We start from the raw sequence: 20,328 nt of genomic DNA, 5'->3' as shown, positions 1-20,328 counted from the left end.
AGTGAAGAGGTGGGGTAGCAGAAGACTTATGCCCCTAGCCATTCTGTCTGGGAAACTTACCAATGGTTCCCATTCTCTGCTAATGTATAGCTCTCTCTTGTTTTCTTTCTCTCCTCCTCACTTCCTGGGTGCTTCTTCTCTCTTCTCTCCTGCCCATAAATGTCTATTTATTTCCTATGCAGAACAGTTTAAACCTGTTTTATTGTCTTCTTCCCATTCTTGCCCTCAAGTTCATCTCATCTTCCACTACCAAACCGCCAAGTGGCTGTTAGGCTTTTCTCTACAGGAAAGAAAATTTTTTTTTTTTTACATCATCTGCCCAACAGCATTAGTGAAAGTTAACAACCAGCATCTCCCAAGGAAGGCCATGTACTTTCCACTTCACCCAGCTGCTTCCATCTGATATGAAAACACTTTGTAACAACATATGAACCAAGATAAGAATAGAAGGTATCTTTAGCATCATCTCTGTAGGTTAAGTGGTATCTGCCCTCCTCTTTCAATTCCCCATGCAACGATCACCAGAATCCCTTTCCATTCACAGCTGCCAGAGCTGAAGTGTGCAGCGGCACAGGAGAAAGGTTCCGAATCTTCCGCGCTGAGAAAACTTACGCTGTGAAGGCAGGAAGGTGGTATTTTGAATTTGAGGCTGTCACTGCTGGAGACATGAGAGTTGGCTGGAGCAGACCAGGCTGTCAACCCGATCAGGAGCTTGGCTCGGATGAACGTGCCTTTGCTTTCGATGGCTTCAAGGTGAGTGTGCTTTGCTGGGCACCGGGCACTGGAGTTTGTAGGCTCCTGGTTTTGTAGGCTGCTGTGCACCAGGCATCCACACGCTGTGGGCTCCCACGCTGCCTGGCTTGATTTCCTCTGGTATTCCTTTTGGTGGTACAGTAATATTAGTACTTTCCTGAGCTCAACCTTGAGAAAATAGTTCCTAGGAAAACTTTTGTTCTTGTAGCCTCAAAACGTTTTCCCTCACCCTGTGAATAGTCAAGATTATTCAAAATTCACGAAGTAAAATATTGATTCTCTATCATATCAAAAAGATGAATCATCCTTGTCTATCAAAAATGTTTAAAATCCATATGCTAATTTAAAATATATTCATTTTGACAGAGGAATTCCATAGAAGGAATTTATCCTCAAGCAATAATTAATGATAGGTATAAACATTTAATAGACATAAGAATGCTATTTGTTGTTTGCAATCACCAAGAGTTTTCATTTTCAACATTATTGGTAATTTTTATGTTTTAAGTTTGGTGGAAGCTGGTCAGTTGCTTTTTTTTTTTTTTTTTAAATTTGGCCAGGCCTTGTGGCTTGTGGGATCCTAGTTCCCCAACCAGGGATTGAACTGGGCCCATGGCAGTGAAAGTGCAGAGTCCAAACCACTGGACCGCCAGGGACTTCCCCTCAATTGCTTCTTTTATTGTTTATTTATACATTATATAAGTGTTTAATGATAATTTTAGCTGCATAACAACACCCAGCTCTACCCACCACCAGTCCCTCCCATCAGAAAACTTGTGCAAACATCTTAGATAGCCTCATCCACCAGAGGGCAGACAGCAGAAGCAAGAAGAACTACAGTCCTGCAGCCTGTGGAACAAAAACCACATTCACAGAAAGATAGACAAGATGGAAACGCAGTGGACTATGTAGTAGATGAAGGAACAAGATAAAACCCCAGAAAAACAACTAAATGAAGTGGAGATAGGCAACCTTCCAGAAAAATAATTCAGAATAATGATAGTGAAGATGATCCAGGACCTAGGAAAAAGAATAGAGGCAAAGATCGAGAAGATGCAAGAAATGTTTAACAAAGACCTAGAAGAATTAAAGAACAAACACCTAGAAGAATTAAAGAACAAACAGAGATGAACAATACAATAACTGAAATGAAAAATACCCTAGAAGGAAGCAGTAGCAGAAAAACTGAGACCGAAGAACGGATAAGCAACCTGGAAGACAGAATGGTGGAATTCACTGCCATGGAACAGAATAAAGAAAAAAGAATGAAAAGAAATGAAGACAGCCTAAGAGACCTTTGGGACAACATTAAACGCAACAACATTTGCATTATAGGGGTCCCAGAAGGAGAAGAGACAGAGAAAAAGACAAATATTTGATGAGATTATAGTCAAAAACTTCCCTAACATGGAAGAGGAAATAGCCACCCAAGTCCAGGAAGCACAGAGAGTCCCATACAGGATAAACCCAAGGAGAAACATGCCAAGACACATAGTAATCAAATTGACAAAAATTAAAGACAAAGAAAAATTATTGAAGGAAACAAGGGAAAAACGACAAATAACATACAAGGGAACTCCCATAAGGTTAACAGCTGATTCCTCAGCAGAAACTCTACAAGCCAGAAGGGAGTGGCATGATACATTTAAAGTGATGGAATGGAAAAGCCTACAACCAAGATTACTCTACCCAGAAAGGATCTCATTCATATTCGATGGAGAAATCAAAAGCTTTACAGACAAGCAAAAGCTAAGAGAATTCAGCACCACTAAACCAGCTCTACAACAAATGCTAAAGGAACTTCTCTAAGTGGGAAACACAAGAGAAGAAAAGGACCTACAAAAACAAACCCATAACAATTAAGAAGATGGTAATAGGAACATACATATTGATAATTACCTTAAACATGAATGGATTAAGTTCTCTAACCAAAAGACACAGGCTCAGTGAATTGATACAAAAACAGGACCCATATATATGCTGTCTACAAGAGACCAACTTCAGACCTAGGGACACATACAAACTGAAAGGGAGGGTATGGAAAAAGATATTCCATGCAAATGGAAATCAAAAGAAAGCTGGAGTAGCAATACTCATATCGGATAAAATAGACTTTAAGATAAAGAATGTTACAAGAGACAAAGAAGGACACTACATAATAATCAAGGGATCGATCCAAGACTATATAACAATTTTAAATATATATGCACACAACATAGGAGCACCTCAATACATAAGGCAACTGCTAACAGCTATAAAAGAGGAAATCAACAGTCACACAATAATAGTGGGGGACTTTAACACCTCACTTACACCAATGGACAGATCTTACAAACAGAAAATTAATAAGGAAACACAAGCTTTATTGACACAATAGACCAGATAGACTTAATTGATATTTATAGGCCATTCCATTCAAAAACAGCAGATTACACTTTCCTCTCTAGTGCACACGGAACATTCTCTAGGTTAGATCACATCTTGGGTCACAAATCAAGCCACAGTAAATTTAAGAAAATTGAAATCATATTAAGCATCTTTTCTGACCACAATGATATGAGATTAGAAATGAATTACAGGAGAAAAAAACGTAAAAAACACAAAGTACATGGAGGCTAAATAATATGTTACTAAATATCCAAGAGATCACTGAAGAAATTAAAGAGGAAATCAGAAAATACCTAGAGACAAATTACAGTGAAAAAACAATGATCCAAAACCTATGGGATGCAGCAAAAGCAGTTCTAAGAAGGAAGTTTATAGCAATATAAGCCTACCTCAAGAAACAAGAAAAATTTCAAATAAACAATCTAACCTTAACCTAAAGGAACTAGAGAAAGAAGGACAAACAAAATGCCAAGTTAGTAGAAGGAAAGAAATCATAAAGATCAGAGCAGAAATAAATGAAATAGAAACAAAGAAAACAATAGCAAAGATCAATAAAACTAAAAGCTGGTTCTTTGAGAAGATAAACAATATTGATAAACCATTATCCAGACTCATCAAGAAAAAGAGGGAGAGGACTCAAATCAATAAAATTAGAAATGAGAAAGAAGTTACAACATACACCGCAGAAATTCAAAGCATCCTAAGAGACTACTACAAGCAAACTCTATGCCAATAAAATAGACAACCTGGAAGAAATGGACAGATTCTTAGAAATGTATAACCTTCCAAGACTGAACCAGGAAGAAATAGAAAGTATGAAGAGACCAATCACAAGTACTGAAGTTGAAACTGTGATTTAAAATCTTCCAAGAAACAAACAAGCTCAGAACCAGATGGCTTCACAGGCGAATTCTATCAGACATTTAGGAAAGAGCTAACACCTGTCCTTCTCAAACTCTTCCAAAAAATCGCAGAGGAAGGAATACTCCCAAACTCATTTTGTGAGCTAACCACCCTGATACCAAAACCAGACAAAGATACTACAGAAAAAGAAATTACAGACCAATATCACTGATGAATATAGATGCAAAATTCCTCAACAAAATTCTAGCGAACAGAATCCAACAGCACACTAAAAGGATCATACACCTTGAGCAAGTGAGATTTATCCCAGGGATGCAAGGATTCTTCAATATATGCAAATCAATTAATGTGATACACCATATTAACAAACTGAAGAATAAAACCCATATGATCATCTCAAGAGATGCAGAAAAAGCTTTTGACAAAATTCAACACCAATTCATGATAAAAACTCTCCAGAAAGTGGGCATAGAGGGAACCTACCTCAACATAGTAAAGGCCATATATGACAAACCCACAGCAAACATCATTCTCAATGGTGAAAAACTGAAAGCAATTCCACTAAGATCAGGAACAAGATGAGGATGTCCAGTCTGGCCACTATTAGTCAACAGAGTTTTGCAAGTCCTAGCCACGGCAATCAGAGAAGAAAAAGAAATAAAAGGAATACAAATTGGAAAAGAAGAAGTAAAACTGTCACTGTTTGCAGATGACATGATATTATACATAGAGAATCCTAAAGATTCCACCAGAAATCTACTAAAGCTAATCAATGAATTTGGGAAAGTTGCAGGATACAAAATTAATGCACAGAAATCTCTTGCATTCCTATACACTAATGATGAAAAATCTGAAAGAGAAATTAAGGAAACATTACCATTTACCACTGCAACAAAAAGAATAAAATACCTAGGAATAAACCTACCTAGGGAAACAAAAACCTGTATGCAGAAAACTATAAGACACTGATGAAAGAAATTAAAGATGATACCATCAGATGGAGAGATATACCATGTTCTTGGATTGGAAGAATCAATATTGTGAAAATGACTATACTACCCAAAGCAATCTACAGATTCAATGCAATCCCTATCAAATTACCAATGGCATTTTTTACAGAACTAGAACAAAAAATTTAAAAATTTCTTTGGAGACACAAAAGACCCCAAATAGCCAAAGCAGTCTTGAGGGGAAAAAATGGAGCTGGAGGAATCAGACTCTCTGACTTCAGACTATACTATAAAGCTACAGTAATCAAGACAATATGGTACTGGCACAAAAACAGAAATATAGATCAATGGAACAGGTTAGAAAGCCCAGAGGTAAACCCTTGCACCTATGGTCCACTAATCTATGACAAAGGAGGCAAGGATATACAATGGAGAAAAGACAGTCTCTTCAGTAGGTGGTGCTGGGAAAACCAGATGGCTACATATAAAAGAATGAAATTAGAACACTTCCTAACACCATACACAAAAATAAACTCAGAATGGATTAGAGACCTAAATGTAAGACCGGACACTATAAAACTCTTAGAGGAAAGCGTAGAAGAAAAGTCTTTGATGTAAATCACAGCAAGATCTTTTTTGATCCACCTCCTACAGTAATGGAAATAAAAACAAAAATAAACAAATGGGACCTAATGAAACGTCAAAGCTTTTGCACAGCAAAGGAAACCGTAAACAAGACGAAAAGACAACCCTCAGAATGGGAGAAAATATTTGCAAACAAATCAGTGAACAAAGGATTAATTTCCAAAATATATAAACAGCTCATGCAGCTCAATATTAAAAAAACAACCCAACAAAAACTAGACAGAAGACCTAAATAGACATTTCTCCAAAGAAGACATACAGATGGCCAAGAAGCACATGAAAAGCTGCTCAACATCACTCATTATTAGAGAAATGCAAATCAAAACTACAATGAGGTATCACCTCACACCAGTTAGAATGGGCATCATCAGAAAATGTACAAACAACAAATGCTGGAGAGGGTGTGGAGAAAAGGGAACCCTCTTGCAGTGTTGGTGGGAATGTGAATTGATACAGCCACTATGAAGAACAGTATGGAGGTTCCTTAAAAAACTAATTATTACCATATGATCCAGCAATCCCACTACTGGGCATATACCCAGAGAAAACCATCATTCCAAATGACACATGCACCCCAATGTTCATTGCAGCACTGTTTACAATAGCCAGGTCATGGAAGCAACCTAAATGCCCATCGACAGATGAATGGATAAAGAAGATGTGGCACATATATACAATGGAATATTACTCAGCCATAGAAAGGAAAGAAATTGGGTCATTTGTAGAGACGTGGGTGGATTTAGAGACTGTCATACAGAGTGAAGTAAGTCAGAAAGAGAAAAACAAATATCGTATATTAACGCATATATGTGGACCTAGAAAAATGGTACAGATGAACCCGTTTTCAGGGCAGAAATAGAGACACAGATGTAGGGAACAAACGTATGGACACCAAGGCGGGTACATAGCGGGAGGTGGTGGTGGTGTGTTGAATTGGGAGATTGGGATTGACATATATACACTAATATGTATAAAATGGATGACTAATAAGAACCTGTATATAAAAATAAATAAAATCAAATTCAAAAATTATAAAAAAGAAACACATTAGTAGGAATATCAAGACAAAAACTTTAAAAATAATAAAAAAATAAAGTATATGTATATATGACACAGCCATAATAGAATAATAATAGTCTTTTTGGGGGGATGAAATTATTGACATTTTATTTTTTTATCCTATTTTTATTTCCTAATTTTCTTCAGTGAATTTGTATTCCTTTTGAAGGAAAAAAGTATTTTCTAGTTAAAAAAAAGAAAATTAGAATAAATAAGCAATCATGAAGAGATTTGATGCCTGGGTGCCCAGGTGTGTGTGTGGGAAAGCATTTCTAGGCTATAAATCAGTGTTGAGGCTTCTAGGCCAACTGACCCACTGTGTTCTGAAATATTACAATTCTTGAATCCTGTTTTTTATTTCAGATGGAAAAATTTAACACCTTTTGATACCTAATTTAGTTAAAATTTTAAAAAAGTACAATGTGTTATGCTTTAGAAGAATCAAATCATTGCTTTGCATTGGTGACTACATCCCGTTATATGTCAGTTCACAGTGAAGGTGATACTTTAGGGAAAAATTTAAAGATTTATCTGACACAATATTTAATATAACTAATTTTGTATCTGTAAATCAGTGGAACATACTTATAGATTAAAAAGTGACATTTATCCTATGTTTCACAGGTATTTATGAGATTTCATGTGTATTATATAAGGCAGTGTTGACATATATATTCAATTTTTGGCTTACTATTTCAGTAAATATCTTGAGAATATATTTATTTGATTTGAACCTTTTTGGATTTTAGTATGTACTGAAATGCTTCTAGATTTCTATTTTGCTGAAGTGCGAGTGCCTTTGCGTCCAAGGAATGGGATTTTATTTTGAAATAGATGAAAACTAGAATGTCATTTTCTCTGATCAGTTCCCAGTTGAGTCTCTGCTCATACTTCTCTGTATTTGGGGGAGTAGACAAAAGCAACCCATATCCTGGGAAGCATTCATTGTAGTGAGAAAAATAAATTTCTAAAGAGACAGTTTTTCTTTTAATAGAAAAGATGTGGGGTTCGATTTTTTAAATATTAGACTCTGGAAATCATGAAATAGCATTTGGGTTTTTCTCAACATTCAATAACATACAATGTTAGTATCAGGGGTTCAGCATCCCCGGGCACCTCCACATTGCTTTGTGCATTTCTGTAGACAGATGTGCTGACTATACTCCTTCCTCCCGCTGCGTTAATACAAAGGCTACTGTGTGAGCCGATTAGGGGTGGGTGGGTGCTGTTCTGCTGGCTTTCTCTGTGACAATGACTCTTCTGTCCCTAGGCCCAGCGGTGGCACCAGGGCAGTGAGCACTATGGGCGCTCTTGGCAAGCAGGCGATGTTGTGGGGTGTATGGTTGACATGACAGAACATACCATGATGTTCACACTGAACGGCGAAATCCTTCTGGATGATTCGGGTTCAGAATTGGCTTTCAAGGACTTTGATGTTGGTGATGGTAAGTGTACTGCATCTCGTGTCGTTTTCAGGTTTCGGGCACAGTAAAGCTCTTTGTTCTGATGCCTCCTGACCAGCCATCTTGGTTTGAGGGTAAGCCAGCAGATGAGTTGCAGCTGTAGATCACAGGGTTGCCATGTGGCTTATTTGGTTCAATACCCTTGAAATTACTTTAGCAGAAACTCTCTCTCTCTGCTACTTAGCTAGGATTCCCATAAGGCAGAAATGGCTTTTATGAGTGTGAATAAGAAAAGAAATGGCAGGCAAAAGGACGGTTTTCCACAAATATTAAATATTCGTTTAGAACTTCCCTGTTTAATCAACTGCTTATGGCTTCTATGTGTTCATTCATTTCAAAAAAAAAAATGTAATGAGAACCTACCAAGTATCAGGACTTCTGCTGGATGCTGAGATGACAAAGCTGTCCTATCTTTAGGCAGATGATAGAATACCAGGGGAAGTTCTCACTTGTATAATTTCTATTCAGTGAATAAGTTCTAAAATAAAGAAATGCAGAAAGTTCTATGGAAGCACAATGCAGGGAAAAAATACCTCTGCCTGTGGGGCTCTGAGATGACCTTGAACAGGGTTTTAAGAAAAGGACAAAAGCCCTTTATGAAGCAAATGAGAAGGTAGGTGTTCTTTAGAGCTGTACTCCCAGTAGACTGGCCACGTGGGGTTACTTGAATTTACATTAATTTAAGTGAAATAGATTAAAAAATTGAGTTTCTTAGTGGCACTTGCTACATTTCAAGTGCTCAGTAGGGTCCTATGGCTAATGGTGCCCTATTTGACAGCAGAGATAGAGAACATTTACATCATCACTGAAAGTGGTAATCTAGAGCATATAAACAAGATAATATCTAACAAAATATTTTATAAATATCTCATTTCAAAATGAGCAAACAGTTCTTTTCAAAATGGCTTTGAATATATCCTATTACTTGAATATATATAGTCTTGGATTTTAAGATATACCCCAATAAATACTTTTAATACTCTGTAAACTTGTTGCCAATCTTCAAAAAGTTAGCCAGCTCATTATTTGCATTAAGTTCTATAGTTATTCATTCAACAAGCTTTTGAGCAGGTATGACCATCATTTCTCAAACACAGGTTTGTGAAAATAATAGGAATTTTGCATTTTTATAACTTAATTTCTGTTTTGCGTACCTGTATCGCTGGGTGGCGGGTGAAACTGATGCTGAGAACGCAGCCTCTGTGTACCGGTGCCAAATCAAATCTCAGAGCAGAGTTTTGGGGTGAAGTAGAAAAGAATAGCTTTAGTGCTTTGCCAGGCAAAGGGGGACACAGTGGGCTCCTGCCCTCGAAAACTGTGTGCCCCAACCCGGGGGGATTTGGTGAGGAGTTTTATAGCATTGGTTCAAGGACGGGGTTGCTGATAAGATTAGGGTGTGTGCAGGGCCTGCAGTCCTTTAATCTGGTCTGAGGTAATCTGATGATTTTCTGTGGTTCCTTTAATCTGACCTGAGGTGGTCTTCTTGAAGAGCTTCTCTGGTTCCTTTAATCTGGAATGAAGAATGCTGACATCTTCCATTTGTTGAGGGTTTAGTTCTATAAAGAGTTTAAAGATATTGTTATATGTATCCCTTGAGGCAGAGCCAGGACCCTGCCTCAGGGCTGCACTATTGTTACTGGGCTGTTCCTCCCTTGTTTCTGCATCCCCTCCCTTCCCTGATTAGCAACTGTTCAAATCTGCCCTTTGGAACTCAAGGAAGGTTGTGGAGGCTGGAGTCTGTTCCCTACAAACAAGAAACGGAAGACACAGAAAGGCTTTTGGCCCCAGGAGCCCCAAGGGTCCTGCTCGGTTTCAAAACTGGCCCTCTAACCTTCCATCACCTATCTCCCCTCCTGTAGTATTGCTTTTAGCAGTGTCAGCATATCACAGGGAAGGTGGGAGAAGGACTTTTTTCTGTTATCTGTCTATACTGTCCACTACTATGGATATGACCTGAGATTTTTTTTTAATTGGTTGTTATTTTAAAATGCTTGCATGTGATACGTTTCTTCTCATGAAGTTAAATTCTTGAAATGCCTATGTGAGTTTTACTTGTTTGATTTATATGACGTAGATTCACAGAATGATGTTAGAATTATAAACAATGCAGAATGCCCGTTCATACTATTTAAGCACATAATGTTCGTGCTACAGCCCTGTCACAGAGACCAGTTACCATTGTAGCGATGAGCTAACTAGGCTCTGAGGTGAGTCTGAGTGGCGCAGTCATACAAACAACTTTGTTTTTTGACTTTACACGTCACGTAATTTTGAAAATTTTTAAAATGACTTGAAACTTATCCTGATAACTCAGTTATCGAGTTAATACAGCATTCTGATGAACTGTCTGAAAATTTTATGGTCCATCAGTTGGATTATTGTTGGATGTGTTGGGATGTATCCTTTTGGTCTCTGAGGCAGATGATAAATTTTATTTAGCCATGACCATTAACTATTAATTTTTTAGGGGTTAATCATAATTCCACATTTTCTGCCATAAGAAGGACTACAGAGTTTATCCATGCCTGTGACTTCCAAACGCTTTTTGGGAGTGGAATTTTTCCTGTTCCTCCCTATTAACTTTACATAGCTTCTTAAAAAATACAGTGGAACTGCTCTGGGTAAAACTACAGTGTGAGGCCCTGAGTTGAGCTCCCTAACTCACCCACCACCACTGAAAGTGAGCCCTGGGGATATCTATGACTCAAAGGAGCATGTTCGAGAAACCATTCATTTAGGAATATACTGTTGTTGCTGAAGTACTAAAGAGGTTTCATAAGTGCTCTATTTTCAAATTGTTCTTACACCTAGCTTGTCTTTATGTCTGTGCCATGCTTGATTTGGTATTTTTTTAACATCTTCATAATTTCCTTTTGTTGCTGCAGAGGTAGCTCAGTCATAAGTAAAGCAATCGAAAGAACTGTGTGGTAAGACGGATAGAAAATTTTCTCTATATAAAATATATACATATGCATGCACGCACACTCTGCAGATCCTATCTGATCAGCTTGGTAGACAACATGGCTAAACATATTTTGATGTCTCTGCCTTTTGTACAGCTCACACAACTGAAATGATGTCTTGACCAGTATAAGTTGTTTCTAGATAACATCAAAAGGAAAAGCACAGAAATCTTTGAAAGACTGATGGGGTCATCCAGTTAAATCCAGGTCGAGATACAGCCGTACAGTTAGTTCCGGCGAGGATCTGGTTATTCCATAAAGATGCAGGCAGGGCTCTTCTAAAAAGCTACAGATCTCTTTCCCGTATAGGGACTGCACTTTCCCTCAGTGACCACAGACTTGACCTTAAAGCTCATATGTGAACTGGACAAAGAGAAAATTGCGGAGGTACACTGGTCTCTGGTAGGAGAACAAGCTCTGCTAGCCTCTCATCTCCCCTCAAAGGACCAGAACTTACATGGTCGAGGTCAAGAGCATTGTGTAGTGCTGGAGTGGAGTTCTCAGACTTTAAAAGCTATTTCGTCGATGTGGCAGGTTCTCTTTTAGGATTCTCCCTTCTGTTTGATTTTTTAAAAAAAATCTCTTCAGAATATCTCTAAGTAAAACAAACAAATTAATTGAATCTTCATTTTTCAAAGAGTCCTCTGGCTGTAATGTCAACAAAGGAATAGTGCTGACAAGTGCAGATGCCGTCCCTGGTAAGGTTTTCTGTGAATTTTTCCTCATCTCTTCCTACCATTGTACTGACAAACATTCAGGATCGAGAACGGGGAGAGCCCAAGGAAAGAGCTGGCAGTACCCTCTGTTGTAGGCAGAATTTTAAGACTGCAACCTCTAGGAGTCCTGATCCCTGGTGGACATGACATGTATAACCCTCTCTTCTTGAGTGTGGGCAGAATCTGAGTATGATGGGGTATAGCTCTCATGATTAGGTTACTAACCAGTTGACTTTGAGTTAATCAAGTGGAGATTAACCATATGGGCCTGACCTAATCAGGTGAAGCTCTTAAAAGAGATTGGTTCCTTCTTGAAGTCCCAGAGATCCAAAGTGTGAGATAAAATCTTCTCCTGGACTGGAAGGAACAAACTGTTGTGGTGTGAGAGGGCCACATGGTGGAAATCTGAGAACAGCCCCTGGTTGATAGCTGGCGAGAAAAAGGAGACCTCGGTCCTACAACCACAAAGAACTGAATTCATTTAACAACCAAGGAGCTGCAAAGAGGATTCCGAGCCTCAGGTGAGAACACAGTCCAGCCAGTACCTTGATTTCATTCTCCGCTAAGCAGAGAACCCCAGTCATGCCATACCTGGACTTCTGACCTATAGAACTAGGAGATAATAAATGGGCATTATTTTAAACTGATAAGTTTGTGGTAGTTTGTTCAACAGCAATGGAAAACAAATAAATTGACCAATACATTTTTAGTTTCAACTGAATCTGCAGACTAGCAAAACTATCAAAGGGTATCCTTAGTGCCTGTCTACTCAGAAAGGTAGAGAAGAGGAATTAATGCTTGCGAACTGGTCTACCTCAAGCATTTCTCTTCATCAGGAATCTTTAGATGTATTCCCCCAGTCCATACACAGTTAACTAATCAGGAGTTAATTTTATCACAAATCAAGTTGCCCGTAACATAGAAGATACTCTAACTTTTACCCACAGAGACCTGTTAGCCAATTGAGATATGATGCCCTATAGCAAGAACCTGAAAGGGGTTCTTCTCATTCATCCAGAGTCTAGTTCATCTTATCAAAGCCAGAGATTATTCCATATCAAATTTGAGACTAAAGCTTTTTTTTAAATGATAATTTTTATATGGAGCATGCCTTGATATACTTCCTTGGGAGCCCAGTGGAGATGATTCTTACCATGTTAGGTGGGGGACAAGAACAGGGCTAGTAGAGAATAAATATATTTTTGTATATTTTACCACATTGTTCTTTTGATTGCTTTACTAGCCAATATATTTATGTCTAAGCTGACGTTCTCTGTAGCAATAAGAAGAAATGATGAAGGTGGTAAAAATCCTAAATCAAGCATGGCACAGATATAAAGACAGGTAGATGTGAGAGGAATTTAAATATAGAGCATTTATAAACTCTTTGAGTACTTTAGTTTATTCTTGTGCTACAAAGGCTCTAGTCCTAAATTGATTTTCAAACTCGTAATAGACAAGAAAAAGAAATTGGAAATGTTAAGAATTGGAATAAGAGGAAAAGCAATCTATAATTATTTGCAGATAATTTAATCACTTGCAGAGAAAACCCTATAGAACCTACAGACATTACTAGGAATAACTGGAGCATTTAGCAAGGTAGCATTTCTATACTAACAGAAAACCTAGAAAACTAAATTAAATAGAAGATACCATTTACAGTCACGTCAGGTGTTTTCAGTAATCACTAGTTATCACTTTAACAGAAGGTGTACAATACTTTTACAGAGACAATCACTGAACTTTATTGAGAGGTAAGCTTCACTATGAAATTTATCATATATACTGATCTTTGACAAGCATAACAAAAATGCATAGTGAGGATAGTGTCATCTCTTTCATAACTGGCATTGGGATAATAGGATATTCATATGCAAAGAATGAAATTGGACCCTTATCTAATTTTGAACCACACAGAAAATGTTTTTGTGACTGTGCACAACATGATTTTGGACTATACACAAAAATCAACTCAAAATGGATTAAAAACTTAAACATTAGACTTGAAACTGTAAAACCCGAAGGAGAAAATATAGGGGAGAAGCTATTTGACGATGACCTTGGCAGTGATTTTTTCAACCACAAGAAAAGTCAACGGAAGGAAAAATGGACACGTGGAATTAAACTAAAACCTTTCTGCACAACAAAGGAAACCATGAACACAACGAAAAGGCAACCTATGGCATGGGAGAAAATATTTGCAAATCATATATCTCATAAAGGGTAATCCAAAATATATAAGGAACCCCTGCAACTCTGTAGCACAAACCAAAACCAAAACCAAACAAACAAAAAACAAACAACCCATTTTAAAAATGGTCAAAGAAACTGAACAGATATGTAAAGTGCTCTCCATCACTAATCACCGGGGAAGGGCAAGTCAGAAACACGAGATATCATCTCACACCTGTAAGAACATTTCTAGTCAAAAAAACCTGAAGGTAACAAATGTTGGTGAGGGTGTGGAGAAAAGGGAACGCTGGTGCACTGTTGGTGGGAATGTAACTTGGTGCAGCCACTGTGGAAACCAGTAGGGAGGTTCCTCAAAAAATTAAAACTGTAACTACCATATGCTCCAGCAAAACCACTTCTGACTATAGATCTGAAGGAATAGAAATTAGGATCTCAAGGAGAGCTCTGCACTCCCATGTTCATTGCAGGATTACTCACAATAGCCAAGATATGGAAACAACCTAAGTGTCTGTGGATAGATGAATGAATAAAGAAAATGTCTGTGGTATTTTGCTATGGCAACCCGAGGAAACTAATACACGACCCCTCTGCGCTTATACCCCATACTCACCTAGAACCATTTTCAATTTACTCTTATGTAAGAGCTTAGTGTTACCAGTAAGTTGAAGAACTAATCATATCCTTTATTTAAAGCAAGGCAGAGAGTCATTTAACATCTTGCCAGATGGTGAAAGAATAGTTATTTTGTCTGGAGGTTACCTGTGTTTTACAGAGTAGGCTCTGGGATGTATCTTGCGTTGTGTAAATGTCTCATTACACTGGAGGTTTTTCAAGCTTGTCAGCTCTTCTGCAAGTAAAGATGATCTCAGGGCCCTCGGGTTCTACACCCGTAATGATTATGATCAAATCCAGAAAGGATGCTTTTGATTCTGTATCTGCCACTTGAAAGGACAGTGAGCAAAACTGAATTCCTGGTGCTGAGACTGCATGGACTTCCTTTCCTTGGCAGAAAACCAGAAGAATATTTTTGTAATTGAAATAGCTGCATAGCTTTAGGCAGAAAAGACCTCTAAGGAAAAAGAGAGGGATAACTTTCCATTATTGATTTTATTTTGCTGCCTTTAAAAAAAGAAAGAAAAAACCAGAATATAGAACCGTCAGTCTCGACTTACAATACAATATTCTTTTTACCCTCAGTTGAAATATGCACTATTTGGCAGACGTGTATGGCTCATCCAGAAGAGTAGCTGTCAACACGGTGTGAAATCAGGTGGGGTCTGTACTGTCCCAAATACCTACCTTCCTGGCTCCATCATATAACAGCTGTCCCTTCTGTCACTAGTGACATTCTGTACAACTTGCTGTTGGTACAGACCTGGGACCCAGGTTTGTATCAGACCCGGGACCCAGGTTTGTATCAGACCCGGGAAAGTAACGTTATTGGGAATCGCCCTAATTAAAAATAAACTATTGTTGAAGGAAGGAAGAAGTTAGGATTATGACTCACTGCAGTGGAGCAATTCAAACAGTCAGGGAATTGGGTTGGGACACTACATATTTTGAGTGAAGATAAAGACAGTTACAAAGCGGTAGACAAATTCTAAAGAGTAGGAAGATGATGGAAACCAGCATAATCAGTCTCATAGTTTTCTCTGGAATCAGAAAGGGAAGCTGTCCTAGAAACGCTCTGGGTATTTGCAGGAATGAAACTTAAATATGTACTACATTCATGGAATACTTCAAGCAGTGAGGAGATTTTTCATATTTAGTGTTAAATTTCAGATTATTGTTATTTAATATATAGCTTTTGAGCTTATGTGTGTGTAATCTAAACAACATGTTGTTTGGGGAAATTCATTGGGAAATGATTGGGGAATTCAGTGAAATTCAAACTGCTTAGCCTAAACTGATCCGTTAATTGCCAGTTAAATTTTATACATTGATGAACAGAGGAAATTTGTACCTTACAGACCATTTTGAGAATGAATAAAGTTTGTAGGCGGTTAATGAGGTAATTTGTGTATATACTAGCCTATCCGCAAATTGGCAGTTTTGCGTATAGTGAATGAACGTTTCAGGTACTAGGGGTAATACAGATGTACAACACCAATGGCTTATTTACAACACCAATGGCTTATTACTTATGAATGCTATAGAGCCAAACAGCAAGATTTAATGTTTAAATTATACTGAAAAGATTAAGGAATCAGAATAAAGGATGTCAGAACCCTGTGTATATTAAGCGTTCTTTTTTCTGGATTTGGACTGATGGAGAGAATGTGATGGCTTTAAAATGATATTCAAGGTCAAACATAAAAGTTCTACTGCTTTGCTTATCTGAAATAAACCAAGAGCCAGGAAGAAAGTTTGGGAATGTCCCTATTGTGCCAGCATTGATGTTACAGAGTCCATGCACTAAACATGCATTTCCATCATGGAAAGTTCTCTAAGACCTCACTTAGCATAATTCCTTAATTCATTTTCGAAGCCAACATGAAACAGAAGCAACAAATATCATGTCTGAAGTCCTGGGTTCTAGACCGTATTCTGAAAATCATTCTTCCCATATGATCTTGGGCAGATGGCCAGCCCCTCTGTTTTCATATCCTTAAAATAAAAAACACTAATTGGAAATGGTCTTTTCATGCCCCTTGCAAGTCTAAAGAGCCCAGAAATCTAAGGCAAGTGTGTTTTGTTTTTGTTTTTCCCTCCTTCTCTGCATTCTTGATTCAACTTTTAGCATCCCATTTAACTAGCTGTAGGACCTTCGACAAGATGATTTAACATCTTAGTTGTTTCCTCATCTTGAAAAGTGGGGTTAATATTTAATAATAAGTGGGAGGTCTTCTCTGGCAGTCCAGTGGTCAAGACTCCGTGCTTCCGCCACAAGGGGCATGGGTTCAATCCCTGATGGGGGAACTAAGATCCTGCATGCCGCACAATGTGGCCAAATTAAAAAAAAAAAGCATAATAATAATAATGAATGGGAAAGTGCTTATATATTATCTGGCACCTAGTACGCCACCAGTAAATGTTACCCTTCCTTCTGATCAAATTACTCAAATTTACATGTTAGTATAATATCGGCCATTTTTGTCTGCTCTGGGCCATTTGGTTTGGCTTATAAATGTTGATTCCTAGCTGTATTTTAGAAAATTTGAAATCTGAAATCGTATATTCTTAGGAAAAGCTGGTATGCTTGTGATCTGCCTTATCTTCTTTTCACGCCGGCCTCTCAGCGCCACATCCTGTGACTGCCAGTTCTTTTTGCTGGACTTGCATGCTCCCAGCACACCCCTCTCTGCCCAGGAGCGAAGAGTCTTCTCAACAGAGAAAGTTAAAATTTGCTGTAGCCATCTGTCTTTTGTTGGAGGAAGCAGTTTAACCATAAGCTGTAGCTGCTGTTTTAACAGATTTACAAATAGCTAGGGCGGGTCTGGCACAGGCCCAAGTAACCAATTGGACTCCTGTGTCCTAATTTAAGACCCACTGCCAGGAAGAAAACTTCCCTTAGATACATCAGACTTTGTTATTTGCAGGGTGTCAGTTAAGGCATTTGGAATAGAAGATCGAGAACACAAAGGACAGGAAGGTAGGACCAACATTTCACCTGTGCCGGGGTGTGTGTGTGAATTTGTGGAAGTCTGTTTCATTGGGTTGGAATACTTTTGCGTTCAGCATACCTCAAGCTAATAAAGAATTGAACCTCAGTTATCATGTTTTGCTGTAGGAAATGATTAAGAGTGAGGTCATTTATCAACTTGTCTTGTGTATTCATGGCAAAACATTCCGTCAGTCCTGATAGCATTTATGATTTCCTGACATTGTGTTATGTATATTGGTAACTATTTATTTATTCTTTATCTGCCTTCTGTACATAAAGATAAGCTCCGGAAAGGTAGGGACTCCTTTTTGTTCTGTTCACAGCTGTATTTCCAGTGCCTAGAGTAGCGGTTGGTACCTGGTCGGTGTTCTTTAGATATTTGCCAAATGGAGGGACCTGATACACAATGTTTGAATATTGAAAACTTAGAGCAGGGGTTGGCAAACTAAGGTCTGAGGGCCACATCCAGCCTGCCACCAGTTTTTGTGAGTAAAGTTTTATTGGAACACTGCCATGCTCCTTTGTTTACATACTATCTGTGGCTGCTTTTGCGCTGTAACACAGGCTTGAGTAGTTTTCACCGAGACCATATGGTCCAGGAAACCTAAAATCTCTACTCTTTGGTGATTGCAGGCCTGAATTAAAGCACGGAGCTTGAGATCTGGCAGACCTGGGTTTATTTTCTGGCCACTTAGCTGTGATTTAAGCCAAGATTGGACTTAAATCACTGGAAAAAGACAATAATGATTCCTGTCTCAATGAATGGTCGTTAAGGGTCACTGAGATGAACACTCAGGGAATTAGCTGCTGTTAGGGAGCCTTGTGTGTTAAGCATTTCATCTGTTGTCAGCACATTTATTTGCAGGGCATTGGCCAAATGGAAGTGACTGAGGCCTGGCCCTTTCCCATGTGGCCACTGAAAAGTACCTGGAGTTTTTCCTCCACTCTCTATCTGCTTTGATACCATTGCCATGTAGTTGTTCCTGCTGTGATATGCTAATTTTAAAAATGTAGTTGTTAGAAATATCTGTTGTTTTATTATCATAACAGCTATTAAAACTGCATCTTCTGAAGTCAGAATACAATTTAATTTTTATTAAGTTCTACTTCATTTAAATTACAAAGAGAAAAAAGCATAATTTCTACTTATGGATGTACTTTCACAGATAAATTCCTTTAAAGGAGACCAAAACGCTTAAAGCAGTGAAAAAACCATCTACTGCTATAAGCTAATGAAAAAGTGTATCTATTTGTCTTTCATAAAATTAATATATTCTTTTTGAGCATTTGGAAAATACAAAGGAGTATAAGAAAATGGTTAAAAATTATGTTCCCACTACCCAGAGAGAAATTTGACTTTTAATGTGTTTTTCTCCCATTTAAAGGTTTGAGATGTAAAAATAATTTTTTGCCACCTTTTTTAAACTTAATATTATATATAATATGTTGTCCTAAGGCATAAAAGTATTTTAAGCATAACTTGTGGTAGTTTTACCAATATCATATTTTGAGAAATGTCAGCCTTTTAGAAAAGTGCAAGAATAGTGCAGTGTACACCCGTGTACGCTTCACCTGGAATCGCCAGTTTTTAAATGTTGCCATGTTTTACCTCCCTGTATAGTTTTATTTTGGTGAGCCCTGAACATGATTTTTAATGACTACACCTATTTAATCTTGTGTATGTATCATAATTAACCATTCTCTTACTACACCTATTAGTTTCCTTTACCTTTTTTTTTCCCATTTAAAATTGAGTTTAGTGAGCGTATATATTAAGCACTATACATACAGGATCTTGTTTTTAAAACCATAACCCTCGTGGGTAGATATTACAGAAGAAAGGATTAAAGCTTAGGGAATTTAAGTAACTTGCCAAGAAGTGGTGGAGCTGAAACTTGAATCCAGGTCTCTTGGATTCCAAAGTCCCTGTTCTTAGTCATTTCCCAGGACTGCCTGTCTGCCCTCTACTTAGATGGTGACTCTTCTGCAAAATCTTCCCGACTTCATCTCTCTACTCTTCCTCAGCTCTTAGCACTCCCTCTTTTTAGATGGGTCAGTAGGTTATTTTATTACTTCTTCACTTGTCTCCCCACCGTATTAGACTATGAGAACATTTAGCTGGGTCTGTGTTAGTGACCTAGTATTCCTTGTTTCTGGCACACAGTAGCTGCTCAATAAACATCTGTTGGATAAAGAAATGAATAGGTAAAAGTGTCTTAATGCATACTGCTAAATCACTTTTCAGCACTCCTGTACTAGTGTAATTTTATTAGCAAGATTTCTGGTACCAAGCTCACTGCACACTCGAGACTAGCAATGAGAACTTGAACTTCAGCAACTTGAAGAACATGTTGTTTGGACCATTTTATATCCACATCATTCTTCCACCTTTCTATACGAGAAAGATGTAGGTATATCCCATTTCCTTAAATGAATATTTTATTTTTACGAAGGCTGTCGTTTGTTGTCATCATAAAATACATATTCATTGAAAAAAATTATTAAATTGAGAGACATAAAAAGAGGGAAAAAGCATTAAAAATCCCACCATTCTGAAACTTTTTTGATTTAAAAAAACCCCTTCTGGTGTTTTTGCATCTTTAAAAATAAGCCATATGTTCCATCTTTCTTTCTCGAAATAATACCTACTGTGAATATTTTCCTATATATTAACGATCTTTTGAAAACCAGATTTTCAAAAGCTAAGTAGTATACCATCTCCAGGAAAAG

The 20,328-nt window shown here is 37.8% G+C and overlaps 1 protein-coding gene across 1 annotated transcript in view; it reads left to right on the top strand.

The window, feature by feature from the left end:
• The window catches only part of RYR2 (ryanodine receptor 2), a 721,598-nt gene that overhangs the window by 454,154 nt on the left and 247,116 nt on the right, over positions 1 to 20,328 (top strand). Inside the window, exons 28-29 of the mRNA XM_067710999.1 lie at positions 545 to 753; positions 7,930 to 8,104. Of these exons, the coding sequence (XP_067567100.1) occupies positions 545 to 753; positions 7,930 to 8,104 (384 nt within the window). The remainder of the gene's footprint in view (positions 1 to 544; positions 754 to 7,929; positions 8,105 to 20,328) is intronic.

Source organism: Pseudorca crassidens, chromosome 16 (assembly GCF_039906515.1).
Source record: "Pseudorca crassidens isolate mPseCra1 chromosome 16, mPseCra1.hap1, whole genome shotgun sequence".
NCBI classification, from domain to species: Eukaryota; Metazoa; Chordata; class Mammalia; order Artiodactyla; family Delphinidae; genus Pseudorca; species Pseudorca crassidens.
The sequence above is the reverse complement of the archived record's forward strand: the minus strand, read 5'-3'. Positions and strand labels throughout refer to the sequence as shown.